The sequence below is a fragment of the Enoplosus armatus genome, chromosome 2 (genome assembly GCF_043641665.1).
Source record: "Enoplosus armatus isolate fEnoArm2 chromosome 2, fEnoArm2.hap1, whole genome shotgun sequence".
NCBI classification, from domain to species: domain Eukaryota; kingdom Metazoa; phylum Chordata; class Actinopteri; order Centrarchiformes; family Enoplosidae; genus Enoplosus; species Enoplosus armatus.
In genome coordinates, this window is record NC_092181.1 from 26,385,870 (window position 1) to 26,413,049 (window position 27,180).

The 27,180-nt window shown below is 43.5% G+C and overlaps 1 protein-coding gene across 1 annotated transcript in view; it reads right to left on the reverse strand.

Moving 5' to 3' along the window:
• The window catches only part of slit1b (slit homolog 1b (Drosophila)), a 49,363-nt gene extending 24,159 nt beyond the window's left edge, over positions 1-25,204 (reverse strand). Inside the window, exons 1-6 of the mRNA XM_070925161.1 lie at positions 24,948-25,204; positions 14,940-15,011; positions 13,734-13,805; positions 13,541-13,612; positions 241-312; positions 1-37 (exon numbers count right to left, since the gene is read on the reverse strand). The exon at positions 1-37 is cut by the window's left edge and continues 35 nt beyond it. Coding sequence (XP_070781262.1) covers positions 1-37; positions 241-312; positions 13,541-13,612; positions 13,734-13,805; positions 14,940-15,011; positions 24,948-25,204 — 582 coding nt within the window. The remainder of the gene's footprint in view (positions 38-240; positions 313-13,540; positions 13,613-13,733; positions 13,806-14,939; positions 15,012-24,947) is intronic.
• Positions 25,205-27,180: the final 1,976 nt, after the last annotated feature.

Consider the following 27,180-nt stretch of genomic DNA (forward strand, 5'->3'; position numbering starts at 1 on the left):
CTCCTCTATACAGCTGATGTGGTTTTTATCCAGCTGACTGGTAACGAAAAAGAACACAAAACCAGAATGATGCACATCTAGTTAATCAGTCACACTTTAGTTCAGTTCAGGCACACTGGAGCATCTTGCATGAATCCGTCTGTACGAACACCAGAAGACCTGATTCTGTATGTGACGTTCACTGTTCAATTGTTCTGTTTGTGTGTGTGTGTGTGTGTCTTTGTGTATACATTCACACACAGGTTTTTGAGGTCCGTGGATCCTCTGAAGGCCCTCCTTGGGATGGCCTGGATGAAATTTTCACTCAGGTCCCTGAAAAACAAGAAAAAACAAGATTTCCTTACTCATGAATTCAACTTATTTCTTAAATTTCTGCAATCTGATTATTCATTGGTGCTTCGGCACGCTTTCAGCCTCCATATCTTCTCCTCCGTCTGTTAAAGCCGGATGACTTACCGACGCATTTATAGGAGAAGGAAAATAAACACAACTTCTGCATATGAATGTACAGCTTGTTCCTGCAGCCTTCACCATCAGGCTGATCCGCACCATTACCGGCTAGTTTCATACCAATCTAAACACCGGTTCCTCTTTATCTTAATGTGGTTCTGCCCTCCAGCCCGGAGGGATCGGGGGGGGTGGTGGGGGGGGGGGGGGGGTGCAATGCAGCAACCAGATTGCTCAGAGACCAGAGAGGGTCACATGTGTTACAACAGGCCGGCTGCACTACTGACAAAAAGGAGGAAGAGTGGAGTGTGTGTGTGTGTGTGTGTGTGTGTGTGTCAGATAGACCACAGAGGAGGATGTACATCATCTCTGGCTCCCCTGGAGGACCTCAGACACACTCCATTAACGTCAGGGTCAAACCAGAGAGCCTGACAGAGGAGGAAACACCCACTGACTGAGACCTACACCGCTGATATAATATATGTTTCACGTCCAGCCTCAAAACAACATCTCTGTGAAACAACAGAATGTAACACTGCGAAGTAAAACCACTCAGTTGGTCTTCAGAAGTCCTCAGATGCAGATACTGTGATGTGATGATCTCCAACTTTTTGAACTGCTGTCTTTGCATTCATTAACGCCATACTACGCTCCTCAATATCACACCAATAATTTACCAGACTAAAATGTCAAGTTTGGCCAGAGGATGGTGCTAATATGCTAAATGGCGCATGCTAACATGCTAAACAACAGCGTCTTCATGTCAAACAGTTGTTAACTTGGATATTAACACACTAACTGTAGGTACAGTGTGTTAGCATCCAGCTTAAAGCACAGCTGAGCCTCAGTACAGCTTTGGTCTACCAAGTTGGCTCAACACTGTAGAGCTGAGCCTAACAAGCTGAGCCTGAGATGTCCTTAAATGGCCACCGTACGGAGGATAAACCCTTTGGTTTAGGGAGGGTTATGGCCTTTCTTCTGGCGCCAACCTCAGGACAAACTTTACTTTATTTGTCCCACTTGTGGTGAAGATCTAAGAAGCTGGTGACCCTTGTCATACAATATGCCGATGTTTAGGGTCATACAAGGGCTACTTTGGGGAATAAAGCATAGTATATTGGAGAGGAGTTGTGCAACATGTTTATTTTTGAGGGATCCAAGAATAGCAAAGTTTCTCTCCATTTTTGATCCACCCAACAATTTTATTTTGCGTTTGTATTGAGCATCGCAGCCTTTTTAGGTGGCTACCCATGGCTATAGACGGTATGCATCCAATCAATCTGTGAACTCACTTTTCTGTCAGTTACCGCTCTGTTTCTGTCAAAAGTTCAGTGGTAAACCAGAGGTCTCGTCTATGTGGCCAAACCAGAGGAAGTCTCATGGCGAGGTCAGCGGTTAAAAGCAGCAAGACAGCTTGAAATAAAATACATCGGCAAGAGAAGACGAGATTAAAGTCAATTAAACTAAACTTGACACTGAGGTCTGAGGTCAGAGGTATCACTGTGCTGTTGAAGCATAAAGCTCAGCAGTGTCTGAGACATGAAGCAACCAGTGAAGGAGGTGATGAGGGATATACAGCGTGACACAACAGTCCAAAGGAACGACACAGTGAACATGTGTGAGGTGGTACACGACAGGGATGAACAAGAACGTCAGTTAAAAGGGTGAAAAAGAAGAAAAGAGCAAGTTGAGGCGACCAGGAGTGGAAAACAATGGATGGAATGAGAGATGAGCACGATTGAGAGATGGAAAGGGAAACTAGCCAATAAAGAGAAATAAGAAAATAAAGGCGAAATAGTAAGAGACAGTACAAGAGTCAGAGAAGAAACAAGCCATCAACAAGACCATGAGAAGAGTTGGAGCAGAAGAGAGGGATTGTTCTGGCGACAGAGAGGCCTGATAGGAAGAGACAAGAGATGAAGTCCAGTCGCTCGCACAGTTTTTCTGCTTCATTTCAGAGAGAGTTCAAGGCCACTGAACCAAACTAAACCTTTACTTTTGTCTGTCTGTCTGTCTGTCTGTCTGTCTGTCCCTCTCAGGAAGCTTTGCATCCACTCGTGGATATGAGCTGCAGAAAACCAAAGTTCTTAGAGGATTTTTATTAAGGATAAATTATTCATCATTCTGCAATACAAAGAAAAAAAAACTGCTGTTTGAAACACAGCTGGAGGCTTTTTAGAACGCGTTAGTTTCAGTTTGAATCTGAATCAGCAATTTCATGGAACAATAACATACAGTAGCTTTAAAAAAGGTGGAAAAAAAAGAAAAGAAAGATGTGATGTTAACTGTGATGGATTATTGGATTATCTCAAGCAGGTTTCAAGTCTCGAGTGAAGACATAATAAAGGATGAAGGTTGTGTAAATGTACTGTAACTTCCCATGCAAAGTCCAAACACGACAAAAACGTCTGTGAAGCTGTCTTCATCAGGGTTTTTACATACATATATAAACCTGTTTAACTTAATTATTAATGAATAATCAATAACAGCAAGGGGGGAAATAAAATATAATGTACATGAATGTACAACGTGTACATTTTACACTTTATATTTACATATATACTTTTAAAAACTTTATAGGCATCCGCAGCACACGTGTCATTAGACAGCTCTCTCTCTCACACACACACACACACACACACACACACACACACACACACACACACACACACCAATATTAAAGATGCTTTCCCATCAGGTTGTCAAGGTATCTGTTGCCAGGACACCAGGAGGCTGGATATGATGTTTACTGGAGGGAAACACTGGCTGGTCACAGCTGGACGTGTGTGTGTGTGTGTGTGTGTGTGTGTGTGTGTGTGTGTGGACAGTAGCTAGTCTCATAATATTTGCTCTCTCTCCTGCTATCTCCTCTATTCATTTCCTGATCCGTTCTGTTGTGTCCGTGTCCTCCCTCCCCTCCGCCCTTCCTCGCTCCTCTTCATCCCCTCATTGTTCCGCCGTCTCTCCTGTCGTTTCAATATCCTCCTCCTCCCTCCACCCCCCTCCCTCCCTGCTCGCGGCGGAGGGTGAGAAAGGTAAACTTTCCCACTCGTTCCCTGCTCGTCACCTCTGCGTCCATCAGTCTCTCCCGACCAAAGGTCGAACGTGGGTTACTTCCAGTCAAGCAGTGTGACAAAGAGGCATTCCAACTACGACGGCATTTCCTTTCATGAGCAAATTCATTTTTTTCTGGGGTACTTGCGCTTGTATCCACCTTTCCTGCTCTTTCCCATTTTGTTTTCTGTTGCTGCTGATATTAACAGCTTCACCAACAGCTTACCTTCTGAGTTACAGCCCACTTACAACTGTCTTTGCATTTCAATATCCAAAATCAGAAAAGCCAAGTCTACTGTAGAGGCGACCAAGAAGACGCACAATCCGGTTCCTCAAAAAGTCAAAAGGCATTCAAGTGGAAAGGTTGAAAAGACGTAAATGCATCTGCAAACTTTACTGCGAGAACACCACTCACACACACTCACACACACACAAACTGTCATGTTTGACCCCCATCCAGGCAGGTCAGCAGACAGAGTCGGAGCAACAACATGGTTAATATTTTATTGTAATAGTCTGCCCCCCCCCCCCCAACATCCACAGAATAAACAACTTAAATAAGTTATCATCTACACAACTGAAAGATTCTGAGAAACAGACAGAGGAGGACGGAAGAAAAGAAGTAGAAGACAAAATAAACCGAAGGGGAGACCCGACAGAGTGAAGAGAGAGAGGAGAGTTAAAACCAGATGTGGAGCACAACAAAGAATAAATAACAGGACTGATGCAGCACCAGGATGCAGACAGCTGTGGTGGACCAGAAAACCACAGCAAGAGAGGATGACCCTCAAAAGACCTGCTAGTGACACACACACTTGATCCACAAGGTTACACCCTCATACACATTTACAAACACACTTATTTTGACACTTAAAAACACACCCTCTTGAAATAAACTTAGAGTGAAAGAGAGAAGAGAAGAAATCAAGTGTAAATGTAGGACGTTTCAACAGGTGAAGCAAGTCTAAAGTTTTATATTAAAGGATCTGCTCCACTGAAAATGTAGTAAACTAAGAAACTTCTCAAACCACTCCTGCAGCTTAATCTCCACTTCTCCAATGTTGATCTGTTCAATATGAAGTGAAGGGAAATCTTACAAATTATTGGTCAAATCCAGACGATCGCTTTAAGCTTTAATGGAGGTCCCAAAGTCTGGGAAGGGACATGTGTATAAAACGATGCAAAAACCTCTGTAATGTTGTCGTTAGATGACGGATGATGTCAAACACGTGAATTTTAGGGAGAAAAGTTGAAAAGTTTAAAGAACAGCAGATGAGGAAGGAAAATAGAAGGATACGGATAGGATGAGGGGAAATCTTCTTGTTTTACTTCTGAAGCCCACAAACATTCATTTTTCTCATTTCACTTCTGTCTTTGTGTCCGCCACAGAGCTGCAGGCGCACACACACACACACACACACACACACACACACACTCACACACACACACTCAGCAGCAACACGCAAACACACCACACACACATGCTAAATATTAGCCTTACACAACATCCAGAGGAAACATGGCCGCCCCTTAATTCAACACAATCCCAGCATCTTACGCCACAAACACGCTACAACACACACACACACACACACACACACACACACACACACACACACACACACTTTGCAGCATATGCGTGACAAACACTCATGATCCTATTAGTGGACACAGAAATGAAGACACTGGGTAAAAGTACATGACCCACACCCACTGAACTGAAAAAGGTTCACGACCTGATGGCACGAAGAAGGCTGTAACCATGGTAACAGGCCAAACTCAGCCAGCTCGCGGGTAAATAAATACAGTAAACGTCTAAATCTCTACCTCTCTGGCTTTCTCTCTCGCGTCAGTTTCATTCTTTCTTCATGTGAAGTGAAAGAAGTGTGATGATACGATGAAGAATGACGCAGCACGTTACTGTGATGCTTTAAAGCACTCAACACTCATTTACTCACGTCTTCTTCCGGTGACCAATAACTGATCACGTTATACTTCTTCCTTTCACATTTTCTATATATTCACTTTCCAAACTTAAATGTCCAAATTTTACAACCTGACGATGGATTCATTCAGACAAATCAACACACAAACTATCAGTGACTTCAAGAACAAATGAACATCTTAACTTTAAAAAAAATGAGGAAACTAGTTTGTGATTTTGAAGCAATAATTCTGTGTGGTGCTCAGAAAGCAGAGCAAAACTCTGCACGATGAAATATAACACAACCATCAATCAGTTAAAGAAAATAAAGTTTTGAGAGAACAGATTATTCACAAGTTGTTTCTGGAGCTGCAGAATCACGTGAAGATCTACCTCCTGATGTCGGGAGCCCAGTTTGATTCCAGTGCTGGAGGTTCTGCACAAAAAGGAGCCAACCAGTTACAAGAGCAGCTCCAGCAGCTAGCGGTGCGACACACACATCCACACTCAAGCGCATGTTACAAGACTTACACTCTTTTGGATCTGTTTGTCAGGAGCCCCAAAATAGAAAGAACGTAAACATGACGTCTTATTTACTTTATGAGGACCAAAAATAGCAGCCTTGGTGTACAACAGCTTTACTTAATAAATCAAATAGTTGCTGTTTGTGGCGTGTAACAGACTATTGCTTTGTGTACGTGTGTGTGAAGCCATAATGTTTCTTTAAAAAGAGGAAAGAGGATGTTCTATATACACTCCTTCTTCTTCCCCTCCTATCCTTCATTTTCTTCTCTTGTATTTTCCCCTTTCTCCTTTTAACTCCCTATCTCCTTATCCCCGCCTCCATCCTTTCTGTTTCTCATCGTCATCGTTACTCCATGTCTTTTCTATCCTCCCAATATTTCTTCTTCAGGGTGAATCCTTCCTTTCAGTCCTCCCTCCTTTTCTTCTTCGCTACATCTTTGTCTACCTCCCTTCCTCTGCCCTTGCTTCTTTCCTTCATCACTCTCCTCTTTCCTTTCTTGCTTTATTCCTCTTCCCTCCCTCCCTCGCTCCATCCGCAGGGGAGCAAAGTGCTTAATTGAAAAAAAACCCCACTGGTGGATAAGGGAAAGAAAACAACAAGGAGGAGGAGAAAGAAGAGGATGAGGAGGAGGGAAAGACGGGGGAGACAGACATGTGAGAGTTGAACGCGATCGTCTCGCTGATATTTGTCTTAGTGCCAATCTAAGATTAGTGATTGGCTGTTTGAACAGTCGAGCGTGTTTCTTTTTCCCATCATGCTTTTCCCTCTGCTCTTACTGTGTCGGCTTTACTTTGGAGAGACATGACAGGAGAAATCACTGTTCCCGGCCTGACCCCCCACAAACACACCCGCAGACGCACACTCTGGGCTAAAGAATAACAGCTGAGGAGGTTTTTGTAAAGGGAGGGATGGTGTCTGTCCTCGCCACAGATCCTGTTATCCAATGTGAAGCTGTTACCACAAACAGCAGGGAGCGTCCCACCGCCCCGACTTTAAGGAAACTAAAAATTCTGGGAAAATCCTGGATTTCAGCCCCGTAGATAATGTAAATATAGAAATGCATGCATGTGCAAATGGGCTGAACACATGCGGTCATATGTGCTGTCGGCTGGACACTTTTCATCCGAAGCTGTACGAGTGTGTGTGTGTTAAGTAAAGTAAACATAATATTACTTTTAAAATTGAACTTAAACCTGCATTCATATTTTTAATATTAACACTGAGTCAAATGGCTTCAAGTGTTGTAAAGGGATTAACTGCGATGGATGGATGGATGGATGGATGGATGGATGGATGGATGGATGGATGGATGGGACTTTCTGTCCTTTTTCAACTTAGAGAAATGTGTAAAACATTTAGGGTCGATGATCGTCGGTTAAACTGACAAGCAGCAGCAGATTTCAGTGCATCAGCTGTAGCTAATTAACACTAACTCCATGACTAACTTGACCAAATGAAACTTGCCTATTGTCTGGTTATTGGATAAACGGAGATAATTTATATTTGTTTGTTATTATTGTCAAACCAAGCCCATTGGTTCCTACTGAAGATGTAAATACTTAAAAACAGGTCACAAATATATCCTAAAACAGCTGGACACTGTAGTTTTTTTTTAGCAAACATTACACCAACAGGAGTAAATACACAAAGTATATTTGTTGGGGACTATTTTCTTACACAGACTTGGTTCTCTAGTGAGTATTTCCAGCAGCAAGACGGCGTAAATGTGATTGAGGCAAAGTAAACTACAGCAACTGTAATGTCACGGTAATGAAGGAACATGTCAACAATCGAGCTCTATGGCACAGAGGAAGAAGGTAAATATCACAAAACCTGATATATGTCATGAAAAATAAGGTGCACAAAATGAATTAGACTAAAAGGGCCCGATATGAAGACGTAAACACCACAGACCTCCTACATCTTACATGTAAGTAAAAGCTTTATAAACTTTATTTATATAGCCCAATATTACAAATCAAGGGGCTTTAAAATGTGCATATAAATGTAGTTTTTAAGTAGTTTGAGAATAATGGGCTACTTCTTTATTTAAAAGTAATATAGACTCACTTTGGTGGTGGCTATTTCTCCATTAAATGAACTAATTTAAATATTCACATTAGTGCCTATGCTTCAAAATTCTAAGTATTTATTAAAAGCACACATTTTACTCATGAAAGGTCTTCTTCAGGTTCACCCAGAGACCGGGAAGAAAATTACACATACAGTAAAGATCCACATACATCCAATTATCTCACAACACAGTGAGACAGCAGACTGCTTCAATGCAAAATGAATTAATGCATGTGCAGACACACACTTTCTCTGTCACTGCAGACACACCTATAAATAATTATGTCACCCAATCACGCACAAAAACACAACACACACTGCTGTATAGGTGCAAATCTGAGTAATTAGCACATGTAGAAATGCATGCACAGAGAAACACACACACACACACAGACAGACAAGTATACAGTACAAATGCAAATACAGGCAATTATCACACACAGACATATCACGGCAGCGCGCTCTTCCTCTCTCGCAGTAAATTAGTTGGGTAAACTTCCGGTTAACCTCTAAACAGCCGCGGCCCGGCAGCTGCCGCCACCACCTCTGTCAGCTTCACACTGTTAATTAGCGGCACTCAGATGCCAATCAACTGCGCTAATGAGGACAGCTCTGCCTTTCTGCCTAATGAGAGACACTCTCCAAGTGTCTGAGGGGAAGTTACTGTAACCGCAAGGACACACACGAACAGGCACATTAGATCATGCACACACAAACACACACACACACTTTTAATTTCCCAGTATATTTTTATCTTGTGCATACATCTTTTTGCTTTCGCCTGCTCTTATTTCACTCAGACTCAATTCTCTAACTTTTTTTGCACTTTAATCACTTCAACTACACTCTCTCAGAACTAAGTTGTACGACGTGTTGTGTGACGGTCGGATCTCCAAAATGTTTATGCCTGATCCGAACTGCCAAAGACGGAGTCAAAAGCCGGCTGTCAAAGAGAGGGGGCGACGTCACGTCGTTTAAAAACGGGGATTCGTAGTGTTGCACCCAAGCACCGACCTCCAGGTCTGAAAACAGAAGCCAATGCGGAAATGCCTTAAGGCCAGCGGGGGGGCGACTCCACTGGTTGCAAAAAGAAGTCAGATTGTGTAGAAGTCTATGAGAGAATGACCCAACTTCTCTTGATTTATTACCTCAATAAACATGGTCCCATTTAGGGGAGGGGGGTATTCAAAGATGTCTGACCATCCGACAAGGACTTCTGATGGAGCATACTGGCCTATTAACATGATTTCTTCATGGCATTAATCTTATACACATGTATTTACTCACTTTTTTTTTTTTATTTCTTTTATACCAAAATATGGTTAAAAATAATAAATCGATCAAACCTTATTTCAGACTCAGGGTCCAGATAAAAGACAGAACATCACATATAATAAATCACATATAAAAGCAATATACTTTCAAAGTTAGCTATTTATGTTGCTGATTTATTTTAAATAATTTGACACAAGCAACAACCAGCTAGCCATGCAAGCTAAAAACAGAAGCTGTGACAGGGGGCAGTTTTCTGACACCCAAAGGTGACTCACTGACTTTGAGCCAAATAAACATGCTGAATGCATTTTATTCCACATAAAATATTTGCATTGTTTAAAGTATACCCACGCTTGCTAGCTTGCGGTCTTCTTCTTTGCGGAGTTTTTTTTCTGGCACATTTCCGGTGCGTAACAAAACGGCAACCCGCTCATAAAATAGCGCTACTAGTGGTCAAACCTCCACACTGCACCTTTAAGAAACCTCAAACAGGATCACGTTCAGATTTGTGCGGACTTCACTCATACACATTATCGTATTTGATCGGGGCTTCGCATGGTCTACCCAGCTTTATGTTGCGGTTTACTTTGACTGAATACATTTTCAGATTACTGCACTGTTTACTCCTGATAAAGACCAGAGTTGACAGGAAGTAAGCACTAATCTGCCAAGTTGTTTGTCTGAAGGTGTAAATCCCATCAATCCACGGTTGAAAGCACACCTGCTGATGCTCTGTTTCGACCGGCTAACCACGCAGTTCACCTCCAGGTCAAGGTGAGTGTGTGTGTGTGAGACATCTCTCCCATAATTCTTGGGTTCCCCCGGGCTAAAGGGAGGTGCAGGAAGGGGGCACCCTGGTACACGAACACACACACACACACATTCAGGCAGCCTCTGGGGATAATCAAAACACACAAAGGGCTGTTACTGGGTGTGGAGCAAACCCTTCACACAACCACACAGAGCCAACAAAAGACTGGAGAGAGAGCGAGAGGGAGAGAGAGAGACGAGAGTCCACAAAATCAAGAAAAGGAAGGGGATGAAGCAAGAAGACAGAGTGCATCAATCCAGCAAAGACTGAGGCTGTGATCATGGTGATTAATCTGACAGAAAACAACCGCAGGAGGCTTCCTAACATTGAACAGGTGTTGATATGACAACCTGCACCGACGGCGAATGAATTTATGATGAAAATTCAACATGAAATCAGTTATTCAACTGTAGCTGCACCATTTTGTGGAATCCAAACCTAAATGTGTTCAAAACCGTTGCCACAGATGAAACTTTATAGTGCTGCGCTGCTTTAAAATATGACCATACTGTGCATGTTTGGGTCAATATCTAAACTTGAAGACCTCCATCAAAAGTTTACGGAGGAAGATTTCAGTTTTCTACAAAGCTGAAGTGGACTGGCTGATGAAAGAGTTGAGTGTTCCAGTTACAAATCAATTAGTTCTGATCAGAGGTTTTGCCAACTTGTTCAGAGCTGGATCAGGTAACCGAGCCCAGAGCTACTAATGGGCTATTAATAAACCGGAGAGAGTGTTTTCCTCAAGGGTCCATTCAGACACGGGTTTCGCTTGGGGTCACGTCTGTGTTGGGGGGTCCATGTCATGGATGTTATATCCAAAATGATTTGTTTGTTTTTTTTTATACCAAAACAAACAGTTCTTAATTAATCACTTAAGTAAAAGTGAGAAAGAAGAGGCACAGACTTTGAGGAGGTGGGGGCAGTGTTGGCTTCACTGGCCGAGGAGTGAAATAAACATATAATCTGTTTGTTGGTTGGGATTATGGGTATGGAACGTGTCTTGTTGTGTTTTGTATGTATATGTACGCGCCAAAGTGTATGCTAAGAAATTTGTGTACTTGATTTGCATCCGCTGCTTCACTTAAACCTTTGTTTTATTTCACATTTTTTAGCAGCTTACTCCCATTTTCTCACTTTTCACTCTCTATAACGTCGGCATATTCTCTCACAAGAAGAAGAAGAAGAAGACAAGCAACTTTGTTTGTTGAACAACAAAAGCCAAAAAAAGAAAATGTGTGTGTGTGTGACCAGTTAACAAAAATAGGACCATGGATGGGGAATACAGTAAGCCTAGGTCCAGTTTGTCACTTGTATTGTGTACAGTACAGGCCACGTGGCAACCATGAATTGTCTTTTAGATGTGTGAGGACATGAAATCTAGGTGAAAGTCGGTGAAAACAATCTGCTCGTAAAAAAACAAAAACAAACCACAAGCCTTTGAATATCAAAAAGGAACAAAAGAAAGAACTTGAGAGATGAGATGTGGAGAGAGAAATGTAGCTGGGGAGTGACTGAAGAAGGGAAGGTAATTTGGCCCGAAGAGAGAAAAATGCACACAAACAAAAAGCAGCCCACCGTGTGTGTGTGTGTGTGTGTGTGTGTGTGTGTGTGTGTGTGTGTGAGAGTGTGTGTGTTTGTGTGTGTGTTTCCGAGGGACATCAGGCTTTATAGAGTCCATCAACACAGCAGGAGGAAAAGAAATCAGTGCTAATGGCTCTGCACTATGTGTGTGTGTGTGTGTGTGTGTGTGTGTGTGTGTGTGTGTGTGTGCTGATTGATTGAACATGCCAAGTCCATCTCGGCATTCCCTGATGGGAGCCAGAGTGTGAAATTGCCAAAAAGGCAAAAGGCAAACAGCAAATAATCAGGACAGACACACACATCCACAAACAGACCGACACACACACACACACACACTTACTTTCCTTTACCATGTATCATTCTCCGTCACACACACACATATTTTCACACAATCACACACCCGTCCACTTGTGCGTCGCCACCTTCCTTCAGTAATTAGTTGTATTTTTCATGGCTGTTATCCACTTCACTCCCTCTCCTTCTGTCCTCAGAGGAAAAGTAAGAGTGTCTCTTTGCAAACACTAAATCAACCTCTTTCTCACACACACACACACACACGTGCAAAAACACATCGCTGTCATAAATGCATCACTCATTGAGAAAAGTGAATTAAATAGCTGTTGTTTGCTTTTCTTTCTCTGCCTCCAGCAGTGTTTGTATGTGTGTATCCAGGCGTCTCCAGGCAGTAGCAGATACTTTCCCATCCTACACTACAAACACACATTTACAACAAAGACTTCAGAGTCTGCATAGTAACCAACTGTGTCCAAGCTTTGCAGTTATTAAACAAGAAAAAAAAAAAGCTCTTTGTGTGTGTGTGTGTGTGGTCAAATTAAAGCTCGACTGTGCCTCCTGCTCCTGTGGGACTCAGTAAGTGATTTGTGGTGCTTCTGCTGTCCAAAGGGAGACTATTTGCAGTGCTTTCTAGGTGAGAAAAATGGGTCAGTTTTTGATCCAAAAACGAGCAGGCACACAGCCCGAAGAGGCACAAAATGTCTCTGATACTCTTCTGCATGTGTGATGGTTTATGACTTTAAACCAAACAATAATCAGTCACTCTAAATATCTATATATTAGCTACTATATGCAGGGCAAACACATTATGGTATAATGTCAGGGTATATACTGTATACTGTAGGGTGTAGGATTATTGTACTGTGGTAATTTAGGTGAAAATACTAATTTTGGTGGTTTTAGGTTGTCAGATAAATCAAATCAAATGTGTCTCACATTCATTCATATTTTATGTTTTCCAAGAACATAAAACTGCACACACACATCATCACAAAGGCAGAACAATCACAGTTTAGTCTTCGAGGGGCGTAATATAGACCCTCCTAAATCCAATAACCTAAATTGCAGGCTGCAGTTTGCACAGAAAAAGCACAGAAACAGATGAAAAAGCCACATTTGGTGAAATGGTGTAACAAGGACAAGTAAACTCTGCGTGAACTTCAGCTAAGCTGTGGTTCCACACTCAAATATGGATCACAGCATAGCAACGCTCTCAGTTAAAGCATGCTGCACTATTTTTTTTTAAATCACTATTGTTTCTTGTCTTTGTCTGTGTTGTTAAATCAAACATTTAAAATGATTTAATATAAATAATATTATAAATAATGACAAGGATCCTGTAACACCACTCACCGTGTCATTTTATGCGGCAACTATCAACAACAACTAGCAGTTATTGTGGACTCGTGGCGCCCAACTATAACTATAATTTGCCCAACAATCACCTTAAGAATACAGTCGGGGTACGACAGGGGGAGTAGGGTAAGCAGTGTAGGGTTCAGATGTTAGATTCAGAGGAGAGTAAAGGATAGAAAGTATGCAGAGCTGAACTCACAGTCGCGACAGGGCTTCATTCTTCTGAAACAGCAGCTCTGGAAGTTGACTGAGACGGTTCTTGTTGAGGCGACTAAATGGACAAAAACAAAAAAAGAAAACATGTTGGATTAAAACCAGTGAATTCAGTGGAAACGTCACCTGCAGTCTATATGCATGTGTATACGTGTGAATGTGTCCGTGAGTGCTCTCACAGTCTCTCCAGCTCCTTCAGTTCATCAAAAGCTCCTCTCTCAACGTTACTGATCTGGTTCTCCATCAGATGACTGCAATAAAAAAAGAAAAATTTACTTTAAAAAAAACATTGAGCATAAATGCAAGGTGCAAACGGCGAAGCAGTAAACACACAATGAAATCTCCCGATAGATTTATATTTCTTGCTTGCTTAAAGTAAATTACTGTAAGCTAATTATGGCAAGAGGCAGGCATCAATTTTCCACTTGCTAAACAACAAAACCCACAAGCGAGAGCACTTCATTATTTTGTGGAGATGTATTTTGACACTCTGCGCACGAAGTAATCAAACTGAGGCTTCAAAACAAAAGACAAAATGTAGCATCCATCACCCTCTCATTAATCAAGTTGAAAAAACAAAGCCTCAACGCACATTATGTCTCCCACAGTTGCTGCTGGGATCTGTACATTTGACAAATACACTCCACAGACTCCCACATCATAAACCACCGATGTAACACTCAATCCCCTCCTGACAGCAACGAGCCCCCGGGCTCCCAGCAGGCTGCTAATCTGTTTTGAGCAGGCCTCGGGAGATGTCATTAGTTCCTGGCATGTCGTCCTTTTCACACCTCATGTCCATCACTGACACTCAGCATAGTCCAAGTCGTCAGGTTAACACAGGAAGCCACCGTCAGCGCAGCCTCTCCCAGAGGGCACTGTGTTTCCAGGTCAAAAGGGCACAGATAAACCCCCCTCCCTGTTGTAGATTTGACTGACACTGACACCGCACAAGCACCTCTGGGTGGCTCATGTGTCGCCGCTGAGCCAAAGCATCATTCTGTGCCCTCTGGCTTTTGATGGCACAACAGACATGATTCCCACAGTCCTACCAGACCTAAAACTAGCAAAGAAATGTGGGAAAGAATGTCTGCTGAATACATACGAGCCGGTGCCCCGTCAACAAAGAGCCTGACAGCTGTGACAGAAGGTCAGGGCTCCTTCTTTTCCAGAAATGTATCGGCACATATTATATTTATATAGCGAATTTAAAGAATGTTGCACTAATTCAAAGCTGTTCTGGATAACAGTGACATCTAAAATGTAATTTACTATAAACACTTGATAAAACTGGTCTCTGAACAAGACTTCAACTGAACGATTCAGATGTGAACGTACATATAAACGTGCGCGTAGCTGAACGAGTAAAAGTGGCTGCGACTTACAGGACTCGGAGGTGTTTGAGACCAGAGAAGTCCGTCTTGCTGACGACCGTCAGGTTGTTTCCGTTCAGATCGCTGAAAAACAAACAAGACAACAGCAGATTAGAGAACAGGAAGTAAACTGAGGACAGACAGAGTCATTATCACAACATTCAAATAATCAATGACATCTGAGAGACACGCAAAGAAAACATGGAACAGAGAAATGTTGATACTGACGAGCGAGCATATCAAACACACAACAACATATATGTTAATATATTCATATTGTGAGAAACAAATTACACAAAACTACATGACTCTGTCACACATTTAGTTTAGCTTCATCTCAGCCTTTCAGTGTAGCTTTTACTTCTTAAGGGCAACTCACTCCACCAGCTCCCCAGCTGTCTGTATAATATAATATTATATATATTATTATATATATCATATGTTACTGGCCAAGTATGAAGTGTTAGCATGGAGTGCTCAAGCCAAAAACATGATCATTAGTGTTCACTTTGAGAATTGGATACGATTATGGATTAATCCTCTGATTATTGTCATGATTAATTGACTTATCGTTTGGTCTATAAATGTCGAACAAATTTGAAAAATGCTCGTCAGAATTTCCAAGAGACCAAAGTGACGCCTTCAAATTGCTTCTTTTGTCCAACCAACGGTCCAAAACCCAAAGAATCAGAAATACTTTATTGATCCCCGGGGGGGAAACTACACCGTAATTACAAACGACAAAGAAAAGCAGCAAATCCTCACGTTTAAGAAGACCAGCAAACGTTTGAAAAATGACTGAAACGATTTATCGATTATCAAAATAGTTGGCAACTCATTTTCTTTTGCTCGATTAACCGAGGAAGCGTTGCAGCTCTAGCAGCCACTTTCCCAGATGATCTCTACCGTAAAACAACCAGAGCTCTCTTCAAAGTCCGGTTCTTCCCCGTTAGATCTTTCCTCGAGGACACTTTTCTACGAATGCACACTGTAAAACATCTCTGTACAGCACAGCACATTGTTTCTGCTCTTTGAAGCTATTTTCACTCGGTTCACTTTGAGGACAATCTAACTGTAAATCAGCTAACGTCAGCTTGAAGTAGCGAGAAAACCCGAGGAAACGGTTCCTGCCAGACTTTAGTTATGAGGTTCCTCCCCAGATGAAACCTGCTACTGTTGGACGAGAGCATTACGTTCCTCCTCGACTCATTTTATCAACTGCTGTGTGTAAAGCTACTCTGCTGCACTCATTCCAAGTCACTCAAGGTAGAGGCTTCAGAGGACTGACTGTTTCCAGCCATTTTGTACACACACTTATAGGTATAAACTGTTAGTCAGTGTGTGTTATGTGATAGGCAGGCACAGTCGAAGAGGCTGCTCCTCGCGGGAGGGGTTTAACCCTATGACCTCATTGTCTACTTTGATGGACAGCAGCGAAGAAAGAGAGGGGATGATGTCACTCTTCCCACGAGGCTTTGTGGAAGGAGAGGTAAACTGAACCCTGTGCACGTACCTGTGTGTGTGTGTGTGTGTGTGTGTGTGTCGAGTGTCATGTTCCTGTACTACTGTAAAGGGTGGAGCAGAGTGTGACCTTGTCCTGTCCTGTATAAAAGAGAGAGAGAGAAAGATGGAGAGAGAGAGTGGATGTTGTGGTTTGGGTGTGTGAACCGGATCTACACTTCACTCATGGAAATGCAAAGAAAACACCTGGCAAAGAAGGAAAAGAGGAAAATACATGTCCACAATAGAAAATGAGCTCTGCATGTTCTCAGTGTGGTTTCTCTTGTTTCAGGAGTTTTCTAATATTCTATTCTAATTTCTCATGTACACATGTGTACAGTGAAAAGAGTGTTTGGCTGCTGTAATCGTTCCTCCTCTCTGATCTGGCAGTGAGTTTTAATAAATCTCTCTTTTTGTTTCCCTGCACAGCTGCTGCGTTGTGATAATAACACACGAGGGACAAGGAACTTTGGAAGGTCCGCACTTGATTTGACAAACTCCCTGTCTGTCTGCTGACTTTGTGTGTACATGTAGGAATAAAAAAAGTATATCCACGAGGCAGCAAATTACAGTAGGGCCAAATCCTCTCTGCTGATACCAGAATGTCTTCCTTGAGAACTTCCAATTTTGCTCGGGCTGCCAATAAATCTTCATTATCAATTAATGTCTAATTATTTTCAGCATTAATCATGCATCAGTCATGTGGCAGCAGGATATACAAAGGACACACAGCATATGCAAGAAAATACGTCAATAAAAGCAAGTATATCAGCATCCTGACTAGAATACTAAAATCTACATCCTAATGAAAACAATCACAATATCAGTTTTTGTAACATGCGTCAGGGTTGGAGAGCAGAGTAGCATAACTACAGCAATTACAGCCTTAACTACAGCCTTTCTTCTCTACAGTGAAACTGGGACCCTCACAACTTCTGTCTTTCTGTCAATGATGAACTGCCAGCGGATGCACGTCATCAAAGCCAGCGTATCTAGTAAAGTGTTCGATATAGTTAATACAGTTTGTGCCGCCACACTCACCAAGACTACGACATCTGGGCGAGGAAACTATCTGAAGATGAAATAATCACATTGGGAGAAAATAAGATTTTTGGAGGTCCTACAGTCTGAAGATGGAGGAGGAGGTAGTTCGGAAAGACGGGGGGGGGGGGCAGAAGCTGAGGATTGGCTGGGACGGAGGGAGGGAGGGATGGATGGAGACGGGTCGTGGCGGGGGGTCCAGAATCGCTCCCTGGATGTGTGTGAAATCACCCTGACAGTTAGACTGCACAAGCAAAACAAGCATCAGGACGGAGAGAGGTGTGCAGCCAGATGTCCGTATTGTCACACACTATAAGAGCAGGTATGGATGCTCGGAAACGCACCAAGTCGGACAATATCAGCCGCTAACTGCAAAATGCTGATGAGATTTGTCTTCGTCGTATGAGGGGAAAGAAGGAGAGGAACACAAACACAGCCCTGATGAGGCGTGGTTAATTGAGTTTTGTGCAGCATGGCCGGGTCAGGGGTCAGCTGAGCGACAGACTCCCCTCGAGTGGCGACTCTGCCACAACAATAGCTCATTAAAGCAGAACGCGTCTCACACACACACACACACACACACACACAGCCTCAGTGGGCAGTGAGGCAGTTGATCCACTCAGCTCTGCTCTCCAATGTTAGATCTGACATGGAGGGAGAGCAGGAGGGAGGGGGGGGGGTCGACTGAGTAAGATGATGGGATACATGGTGTGGGCAGGGAGAAAAAAATAAAGACACAGTGAGTCGAGGCACTGATGCTGAAGTAGAGCTGGAGTACCGACAGAAATGTGTCCATAGAGTCGAGTATCAGAAACTGTCAAGTACCAGATGCTTGGACGAATCAGACGCCTCTCTGCCGACAGAGCCAGATTAGTCCCAGAAAGTTTAATAAACTGTCACCCCTTCTTTCAAACACAGTACCAGAGCCTCATCCCATCTTTTTGTTGTACACATGGAACATGCAACCATATCCCTGTATTCTGGTTGGTTGGGTATCGTGGGTTCCACATGCAACATCAGAGATACTGAAAAGTATGAAAAGTGTCTTGAAAGTGATCAAATATAAAGATGGAAAAAGCATTCTATCCACGTCTGCTCACACAAGCACTGTGTGCAGTACGACACATCTGAGCTCGCATTGGGCCAATCGATGCAAATGGCTCAGTTTAATCTGCTAATCAATTGAGCGTCTGTGCAGCACAATGGGACGAGTCGAGTTTCAAGATGCACACATGAAGCATAAACAAAATCCTCCTTCCCACAAAACCACACTCACAGTCAGGAGAGAGAGAGACTAACAGAGCGATAATATACCGTCCCAACACTTTTCTGCTACATCGCCTATTTATTATACAGCAATCCAATTCAATCCAAAACCTTCATGGTGGAACAGAATCATTTGTTTTGTTGAGGTCCACCCTGTCCGGTCAGAGCGGATGGAACCGGCTTCTTTAACGGACAGACTGTAGAGAAAACAAAGCAAATTCAAATGCTTGTTAAGTTTATCTCCACATGATGAATTTCTGGTCAACATGGGCTCTAACCACTGGGTACCAGACGTCAACATCCACCTCCTTATACAATGACACACAGCGGCGCTGAAGCAAAGCACCTGCGACCACGCTCAGCCAACGTCATTTAAATACAGAGCTGCAGCACCAGCAATTTCACACCAACTTTTTAATCTGCACCACCTACAGGCAAGGGAACTAATACCTGCTGCAACTTTTCATCATTTTAGCTAACACATTGCACACGTGTAATGAGTTCTTTACTTTAGAAACTGCACAAACAGCAGTTCTTAAAAAAAAAAAGAAAGAAAGAAAGTGCTGCTGTAAGCGGGGATTCAACCAAAAAAAACAGCTTAAAACAACCCAGGAGGCCGCGTTGGTGGGGGCACGTTGTTTAAGGTGCCAGTGAGACGCGAAACACAATCCAGGACGTTCAGTTGGAGCAACGCACAAGGCTTTGTAATACTCTGGAAAGTTATCATGGCAGCAGCTTCTTTATCTTTCACGACAATCGCGAGGTTCAACTTTTTTGTTGGATGTCCACAGCCCCCAGCATCGGCACCCCCACTGCTGCGGCGGACTGGCTCCATTGAAGTGAATGAGAGGGCGAAAAAAGTCATTGTCCGTGACGTGTCGAAGTCTGCAGGTCAGTCCTGCTGCTTTTCGTCCTTCGCTAGGTGGCGCAGTTCTACAGGCGTAGAGCTGATCTGACAATGACAGACAAATCTGCAGCCTGCTGAAAAAACCCTGTTTCTGTAGTTGGTTTGAATTTCATCCAGTCCGGACAAACCACACTGCAGTTCTAGTGGGAGCGGACTGATCCATGATCCAGGATCTTGCTGTCAGTTATAATTCGTGAAAACCATCATTAAAATGGGAGAATTCAAGTCAAACAAAGCAAAGCAAAGGACAGAAATCTACCATGACAACTGCTCCATGAACCTTCTGTGCAACCCTTCTTTCTTTGTTTGGTCATATGAGAGCGGGAGGTTTCACTGGACCTTTCCAACCAGCCCTGGAGTGCTTCATTTGGACCAAGATCTGACCGTGACCAGTATCCCACCCAGATACTCGGTAAATGAACCAACGAGCGGCAGAACACATTCTGCTGCTCTGAACAAACTTGTTTTCTAACAGTGGAAGAAAACGATTGTCTCCAAGCAGCTTTTATAAATTAAAACTCCATGAAAATCTACCGTGTGAAGACTGCACACCTCCTTCATATTATCATCCTTCCCTCTTTCACCTCCTCTTCCCCTGACAGCCTTAAACAACTCTTCCTCCCTGTTCCTCCTCCTCCTCCTGCTCCCTTCTTCTGTTCACTCTCCTCATCCCATCTTTCTCCCCCCATGCAGCACAGTGGACGTGACTAATATTAGCGACCACACACACACACACACACACACACACACACACACACACACACACACTCAGGTCTAATGACACTTCATTAGCGGCATCTTTCCCACTGAGGGGCTGCGGGGGAAATGGTAAGATGATTATAAGAGATGGACCGAGAAAGAGACCGAGAGAGGGAGAAGCTGAAGTGGCAGTCGCTGCTAATAAAACTGAGAAACGAGGTGTGTGTGTGTGTGTGTGTGTGTGAGAGAGACTGAAAGGGAAGGACTGGGAAGTGATAATGAAACAGAAGAAAATAATCCAGCTACTGAAAGAAAATAATTGAGCTGCTTTACAAGTGACAAATATTAAAAATGATTCTACTTATTAATAGATGGCGTTCTTCTCACTTACACCTACTAAACCCACTGAAGGTTTACTGAGGTTTTAAGATACGGCAACAATCTCAACACACGGTGAAAGGAATTGTGTTTGTGTTGCTCACGGCGCTGAAAAACTACATTTGAACATTTGACAACAGCACGTCTTTCCAGAAACAGTGTCCAGGTTACTCAGGATCATTCACAGACCTCGCTGTGGATGATCCCCAAGTTTCCAAAGAAAGATGTTCACTGAGTCAATACAATGTCCTCATAACGTGACAAAAACTACTCTGCTGTGTGTGTGTGTGTGTGTGTGTGTGTGTCTATTTAGTGTCCGACTGTGCATGTGGCACAACAGCGCTAATGCTAATCCTCCTCACACCCAATTAGTTGCCTCACTGGCAGCTACACATAGTGGCCCCCACACACACACACACACACACACACACACACACACACAAATACTATCGAACACACACATACATGCGTAGCTTGATTCGTATTTTTTCTCAACGAGTCATGCCCAATTTATACAGTGATGTATTCAGAAACAGAAATAAACAGACATGCTTCGTCTCGCTGCTTCAGTTGTTTATGTTTGAGTGGCGGGTATCCAGGAACTCTGCACACACACACACACACACACACACACACACACACACACACACACACACACACACACACACACACACACACCTCGACCTGCACTTTCTCACACTCTCTCCTGTACGTACAAACGCACGTCGACACACATACGTTCGGGCATGTTTAAAGATTTCCTCTTCCTGATTCTGTGTTGGGTTCATTTAGGGTCAAACTCACGCGCACCAGAAACTTTGAATTGTTCAAGATTAATAAAGTAGCATTAATGAATTGATGTGGACCAAGTGAATCAATACTGACATGTTTAAGTGCATACCCTCATCATCCACAGACATCCTCTCTCTCAGTTTCTCACACACACTTTCCTCTTTTCTCGGCTCAAATAACCAGCTCATCAGGGCCCGAAGGGACATCCATTTTTCAGCGTTACCATGACAATCCAACGAGGAGGGGGTGTTTAGTTTGACTGGTGCAGTCACCTTGATAAATGACCCTCTTATTGCCGTCTGTCTCCCAGGGAATACTGTACACACACACACCACCAACTCTCTCTCCCCCAGTGGCTAGCTGTCCAGCTGACACACACACTCAGATCACTTTACATGCTAATTGGGAGACAAGCCCTTTAACAAATAGCTGTTTAATGAGTTGGTCCTCTCCACTGCAGGGCAGAGCTTGTCTGAGTCTACAGGGTGGTGGACTGGGCTGCAGCTCTGGGAGGAGGAAACTATCCAGAGGTCAAAAGGTCACCCTGGCTATGTTTACATGCACTGAGTAACCCGGTCATTGGTCATTCTCTGATGTAGGCCTTGTTCTTTTTACTTCACATAATTACTTTTTATTTAGATAACTGTCTCTGAAACTTCAATACAAAAACATACAATAGATATTTCTAAACCTTGATAACTAAAATCAAAAATAGCGATACGGTGTGATTTTTTTTGCAGCGCCTGTTCGGAGCGGGCTGATCGCTCCGCTCCCAGAAAAGTGCTGCTTGCAGCGTTCTCGGGAACCGCTCATCCGATCGACTTCACGCTCGACAATGCACTCCCTTGGGTCCTCGGCAGTACAGCCGCCAAGTGTGAAGTCGATCGGATGAACGATTGTCGAGAAAATTGAAGGACAGACAGACCAGAGATCAGAGACTCCTCCCATTATATATAGATAGACCCTTTAAGACGGTTGTGATGAAGCCATTTGATCTGAGAACACTGACTTCTTAAAGAAACGGTCTGAAATTTAGGGACATTTTTTGTGAAAGAGTCAAAATATCCATCAATCCATCCAGCGTAGCACAATTACGAATGGAAAAAAGTGCCATCCAAAGCTGCATTTACCTTAAAATGTGTAGAAATTGAAATTTATTTATTTAATTTATAAAAAGTTACTGAAGTAAACGTGTGATGCCGCGACAACGCCGCGTCGATACGACATAAATGACATTCGACTTGGTCGCTGTGTCAGTTTATCTGACCACAGTGCCTTAAAATCCTGCCGTGATTTGCTGAGAGACACGTAAGACTACACGTTGAACCACAGGCCAATCAATGCTTGTGATTTTTAACACGTGTAATGTTCAAAGACGAACCAGCAGGAGGAGCCTGTGACTGTCCGTCTGAGCGGTTACAGTTGTCAAACTAGACGAGACGTCCTGAAAGCAAGAGTTCTGGTTTTGTGATAAAATGGCATATTGCCGTGCCAGACGCATATTTTTGCCTGATGCTGGTCTGATCCACACCTGTTGGATCAGACCAGCATCAGGCTGGTTTTGTGTCGACTAATCCTGGCATAAAACGTCAAATGTTATGAATTAGTTTTTAACATTTTATGAATTACACCTTTCTGCTCTATCAAATGAAACCGTAGCCACATTTACGCCAATAAGACTTATGTCAGCAGGTGACGCAGTAGATTCTTTTCAGGTTCTCCACTCTGTCACTTCCTATTACTTTGTACAGCAAGAAAAACCTTGGGCGGAGGAACAGTTACCATCTCAGCGATGTGAAAAGACAAACGGGCAAGTGGGTCTGCAGGCTCAGAGTTTTTTCCAGGCCATTTCTCTTTGGCTAGGGGGCCCAAGCCCTCATCCCCGATCATAAAGCTATCAGCCCTCAGAGGGGGAAACATCCTCCACGCTACAGTAAACCAGAGAGGAGGCAGGATAATGTATCTCTGCTGGCACCCCTGACAATCATCAATTATTCACACACAGGCACTCTAGAACCTGAAATAAACACACACACACTAACAGTGTACAAACACATACATGTTCGCCCTGTACATCAGAGCCCCATACAGAACATACATTTAGAGAGGGACAGAAACAGACAAAGTGTTTCCTTATTTATATACACACAGTACGCACATGATCTTGCATTTCTGGACCCCTTTTCTGGGGTGCATCTTCCTTATTTTTGTAAATAATTGGGGGGAAAAAAGGTAGATAACGGACCTGTCGTCACAACAACATATCATGCAGTTGAGTTTTACAGCAGTGGCAGTCCATTGGAGTCAAACAGAGAGGGCTAATTTCTAGAGATGCCAATTTGAACCAACATCACACAAGGAGAAATCCTCTGCAGAGCCAACGCTATCATCAGCAGACCAGAAGGCAGTGCAGCAACATTAAACGTTTTGAGAGAAGAGCTATGACCATCACTTTTTTTTTTCTTTTTTTTACTGGAAAATTTGGTTTGTTCGAGCTGCTTGTCTGGCTGTTACAGACAAATAGGAAACCACCAACTGCACCAGCAATAGACAAAGTAGGTTGGAAGTAAGAGCCGGTATATGTGCTAATATGATCAAAGTGCTGGTTTCAGAGTGCCAGTCAGTGACAGGATGCATGATTCCTGGAAGTTTCATCCAAATTAGATCAGTAGGGCAGCAGTGACCGTCTTTCAGAGTTAGAAAAATTGACTTTTAATTACAGCGACTTGTGTCATTCCTCAAAATGGCATGAAAATTGGATCTGAATGTCTGAGAATAATAATATTTTGACTGTTTAAGTGATGCCATCAGACCACATTGGAACACAGTGTAAAGACAAATCCGCCATCTGAATCAGTGACGGCTCGGGTCTGTGAGCAGCTCAAAATATCAATTAAAATAAATCTGTTAAGTTATGTAGTGAGGTTTATCAGAAGCACACTTTGTTTTCCCCGGTTTAGTTTCAAAATAGACTTGTCTTACAGGAAGAGAAGCAATTCAAGGGGAACAGGGGGGCTCAAGGGGACTTTGTACAGCGAATGAGATGCGTGAAGTGTGATGAGGAAAGAGCAACGATGCCGCAGACCAGCAATCTGAATCCTGGGAGTCAAGAAGACAGTCAAAGTGTGTGATATGAAGTTAAACAGACTACTGGAAAGAGCCCGAGAGAAGAGACACTGCAACAAACCTGTTTTACACGCAGATACATGCATGTCTGATTATACTTGTGAGGACCTTCATACCCTTACCTATAAACTAAACCTAAAATCTGTTCTCGACCATAAACCCAGATTCAGTTTGCTCCTTCTCCTTTAAGTGAGGAGCAGCAATATTTTGTCACTTTGAAAGATTCCCCTCATCTATCCCTCTGTGATCGTTTGGTCCTCAGAAGTATGGAAAAATATGAATACACGCGTGGTCAGTGTATGACTACTCACAGCCTCTCAGTCCCTCTGGGGATGTTTTTGGGTACGGAGTGGATCCCCAGGCCATGGCAGTCCACCGTGTTCCCCAGGCAGCTGCAGGGAGTGGGGCACGCTTCCACACCTCCCCGTCCTGCCACCAGCGCCAGGATGCCCCACGCCAGCATCGTCCGCAGCCCAGACCGAAAAGCCCGGCCTGGGGCCGCCGCCGCCGCCGCCGTCATCCCACAGCCTACTGACCCAGCTCCATCCCCGCTTCTCTCAGCAGGCATCCTGCAGCACTCCACCACACTGCAGAAACCAGCAGATCCTATCCCTTCCTTCTGTCTGTCTGTCTGTCTGGGATGACTGACCACCACCACCACCACCAGCACCAGCAGCACCACCAGCACCACCAGCACCAGCAGCACAACCTCTTCCAGAAGTGGACGGAAACGCTGTAGTAGTGCAATGAGTAAAAGGCTTGAAGAGGCTGAGACCGACAGACAGCAGCCAGGTGAAGTTCAGCTTGGACTGAACGGCTGCCACTTGATTCCAAAGTGGCCTTTCAGAGAGAGAAAGAGAGAAGGGAAAAAAAGACAAGTATATCCTCCTCCTCTTCTTCTTCTTCTTCTTCTTGCCCCCGGCTTCAGAGCTCCCTCCACTTGGCTTCTCTTCTTCTACTCTCCTGTGTGTTCTCTACACTCTCTCTCTCTCGTGCAGCCGTACAGTGTGTTTGCCTCTCCCCTCCACTTTTCATTGAGTCATTGTGCACTGAACAGTGAGCCACTAGAAAAAAAAAAAAAAGAAAGGGGGGGACTCCCTCACTCCCTCTATCTCACACACACACACACACACACACACACACACACACAGAGCAATCATCCATCAAAAGCCTTTACAAATAACAGCACAGAGACTCCTCCCACGCCACCCCCCCACCAGTCACACACACACATGTACACACACACACACACAGCAGCACCCGGAGTGAACTCACATCTATTCAATGACAGCAGTAGTGGGAGCTGCCACCTCCAGTGACGGCAGCCTTTTCTCTCTCCCTCGTTCTTGTCTATCTCTCTCGCCCCACATGCGTTTTTCCTCCCTTGGGGAAGAAAAGAGCCCAAGGCTGCAGGGACATGATGAGAAGAGAGAGAGGGAGGAAGGAGGGGAGATCATGATCACACTGAAGCATCCGACCGGGAGGCTCCAGAGAAAATGTGAGAAAAACAATTTGTGAAGAGAAAATTGAGGAAATGTGAACTAAAAGAAGCATGGACGGGGTGGGGTGGGGGGGGGGTTCTGCTGTGTGTTGAATGTGAAGGCTCAGTGCCAAGACAGCACACCAGGCTGCAGGAACCTGGGTTGGTTGGGGGGGGGGGGGTTCTTGTGAGACTGGCATAACTGGAATGCCATAAGCTGCCACAGAGCTTACTCAGAAGTCTATTATGAATTCACTGGCAAGGCTCTGAAATTCAAATGGAGCCTGGCTGAGGCTTTTTTTTTTTTTTAATCTCCAGAGAAACGCTGGTTTCAGCTTTTGTGAGTGCCATATTACCAAGGAGGAAGAGAGAAGAAGAAAAAGTGTGTCATCACCAGGGATCAGGGATGCGGTGGAGGGTAAAGCCACCGGAACCTAAACCCACCACCCAGACAGTTCATTACCTTTCTGAGACAAAAACTGAAACGGTAGAACTGCAACAACAAGGATGTCATTATCGATTAATTAAGTTTTATTTTTTTATCCAATCAATCCTTTAATGGTTAGCTGTAAATTGATACCTTCATATTGCTAATTTTGCCCACCAATAGGCTAATCAAAAGATAATCAATTTATATCAACACAAAACAGAGAAAAGCAGAAAATAATATTTGAGAAGACGAACCCTTTTAAATTACTGCTGTCTGTTACAGCAGAGTAAGACGGGGAGGGTTCTTTGTAGGGCTGCAACTGACGATTATTTTCTTTATCGATTAATTTGAAGATTATTGTCACGATTAGTCCAAAGCAAAGCAGCAAATCCTCACATTTAAGAAGCTGGAACCAGCAAACGTTTTACATTTTTGCTTGAAAAATGACTGAAACAATTCATCAATTATCAAAACGGTTGGCAACTAATTTTCTTTCGATCAAATAATCGACTAATCGTCGCGGCTCTGGTTCTTTGGAGAAATGAACGGACTCTTTGTTTTGTTTGCAGACGTTGTCATATTTATCTCCACGTCGTCAGTGATTTGTAGAACATTTCATGGGCTGATGTGAAGC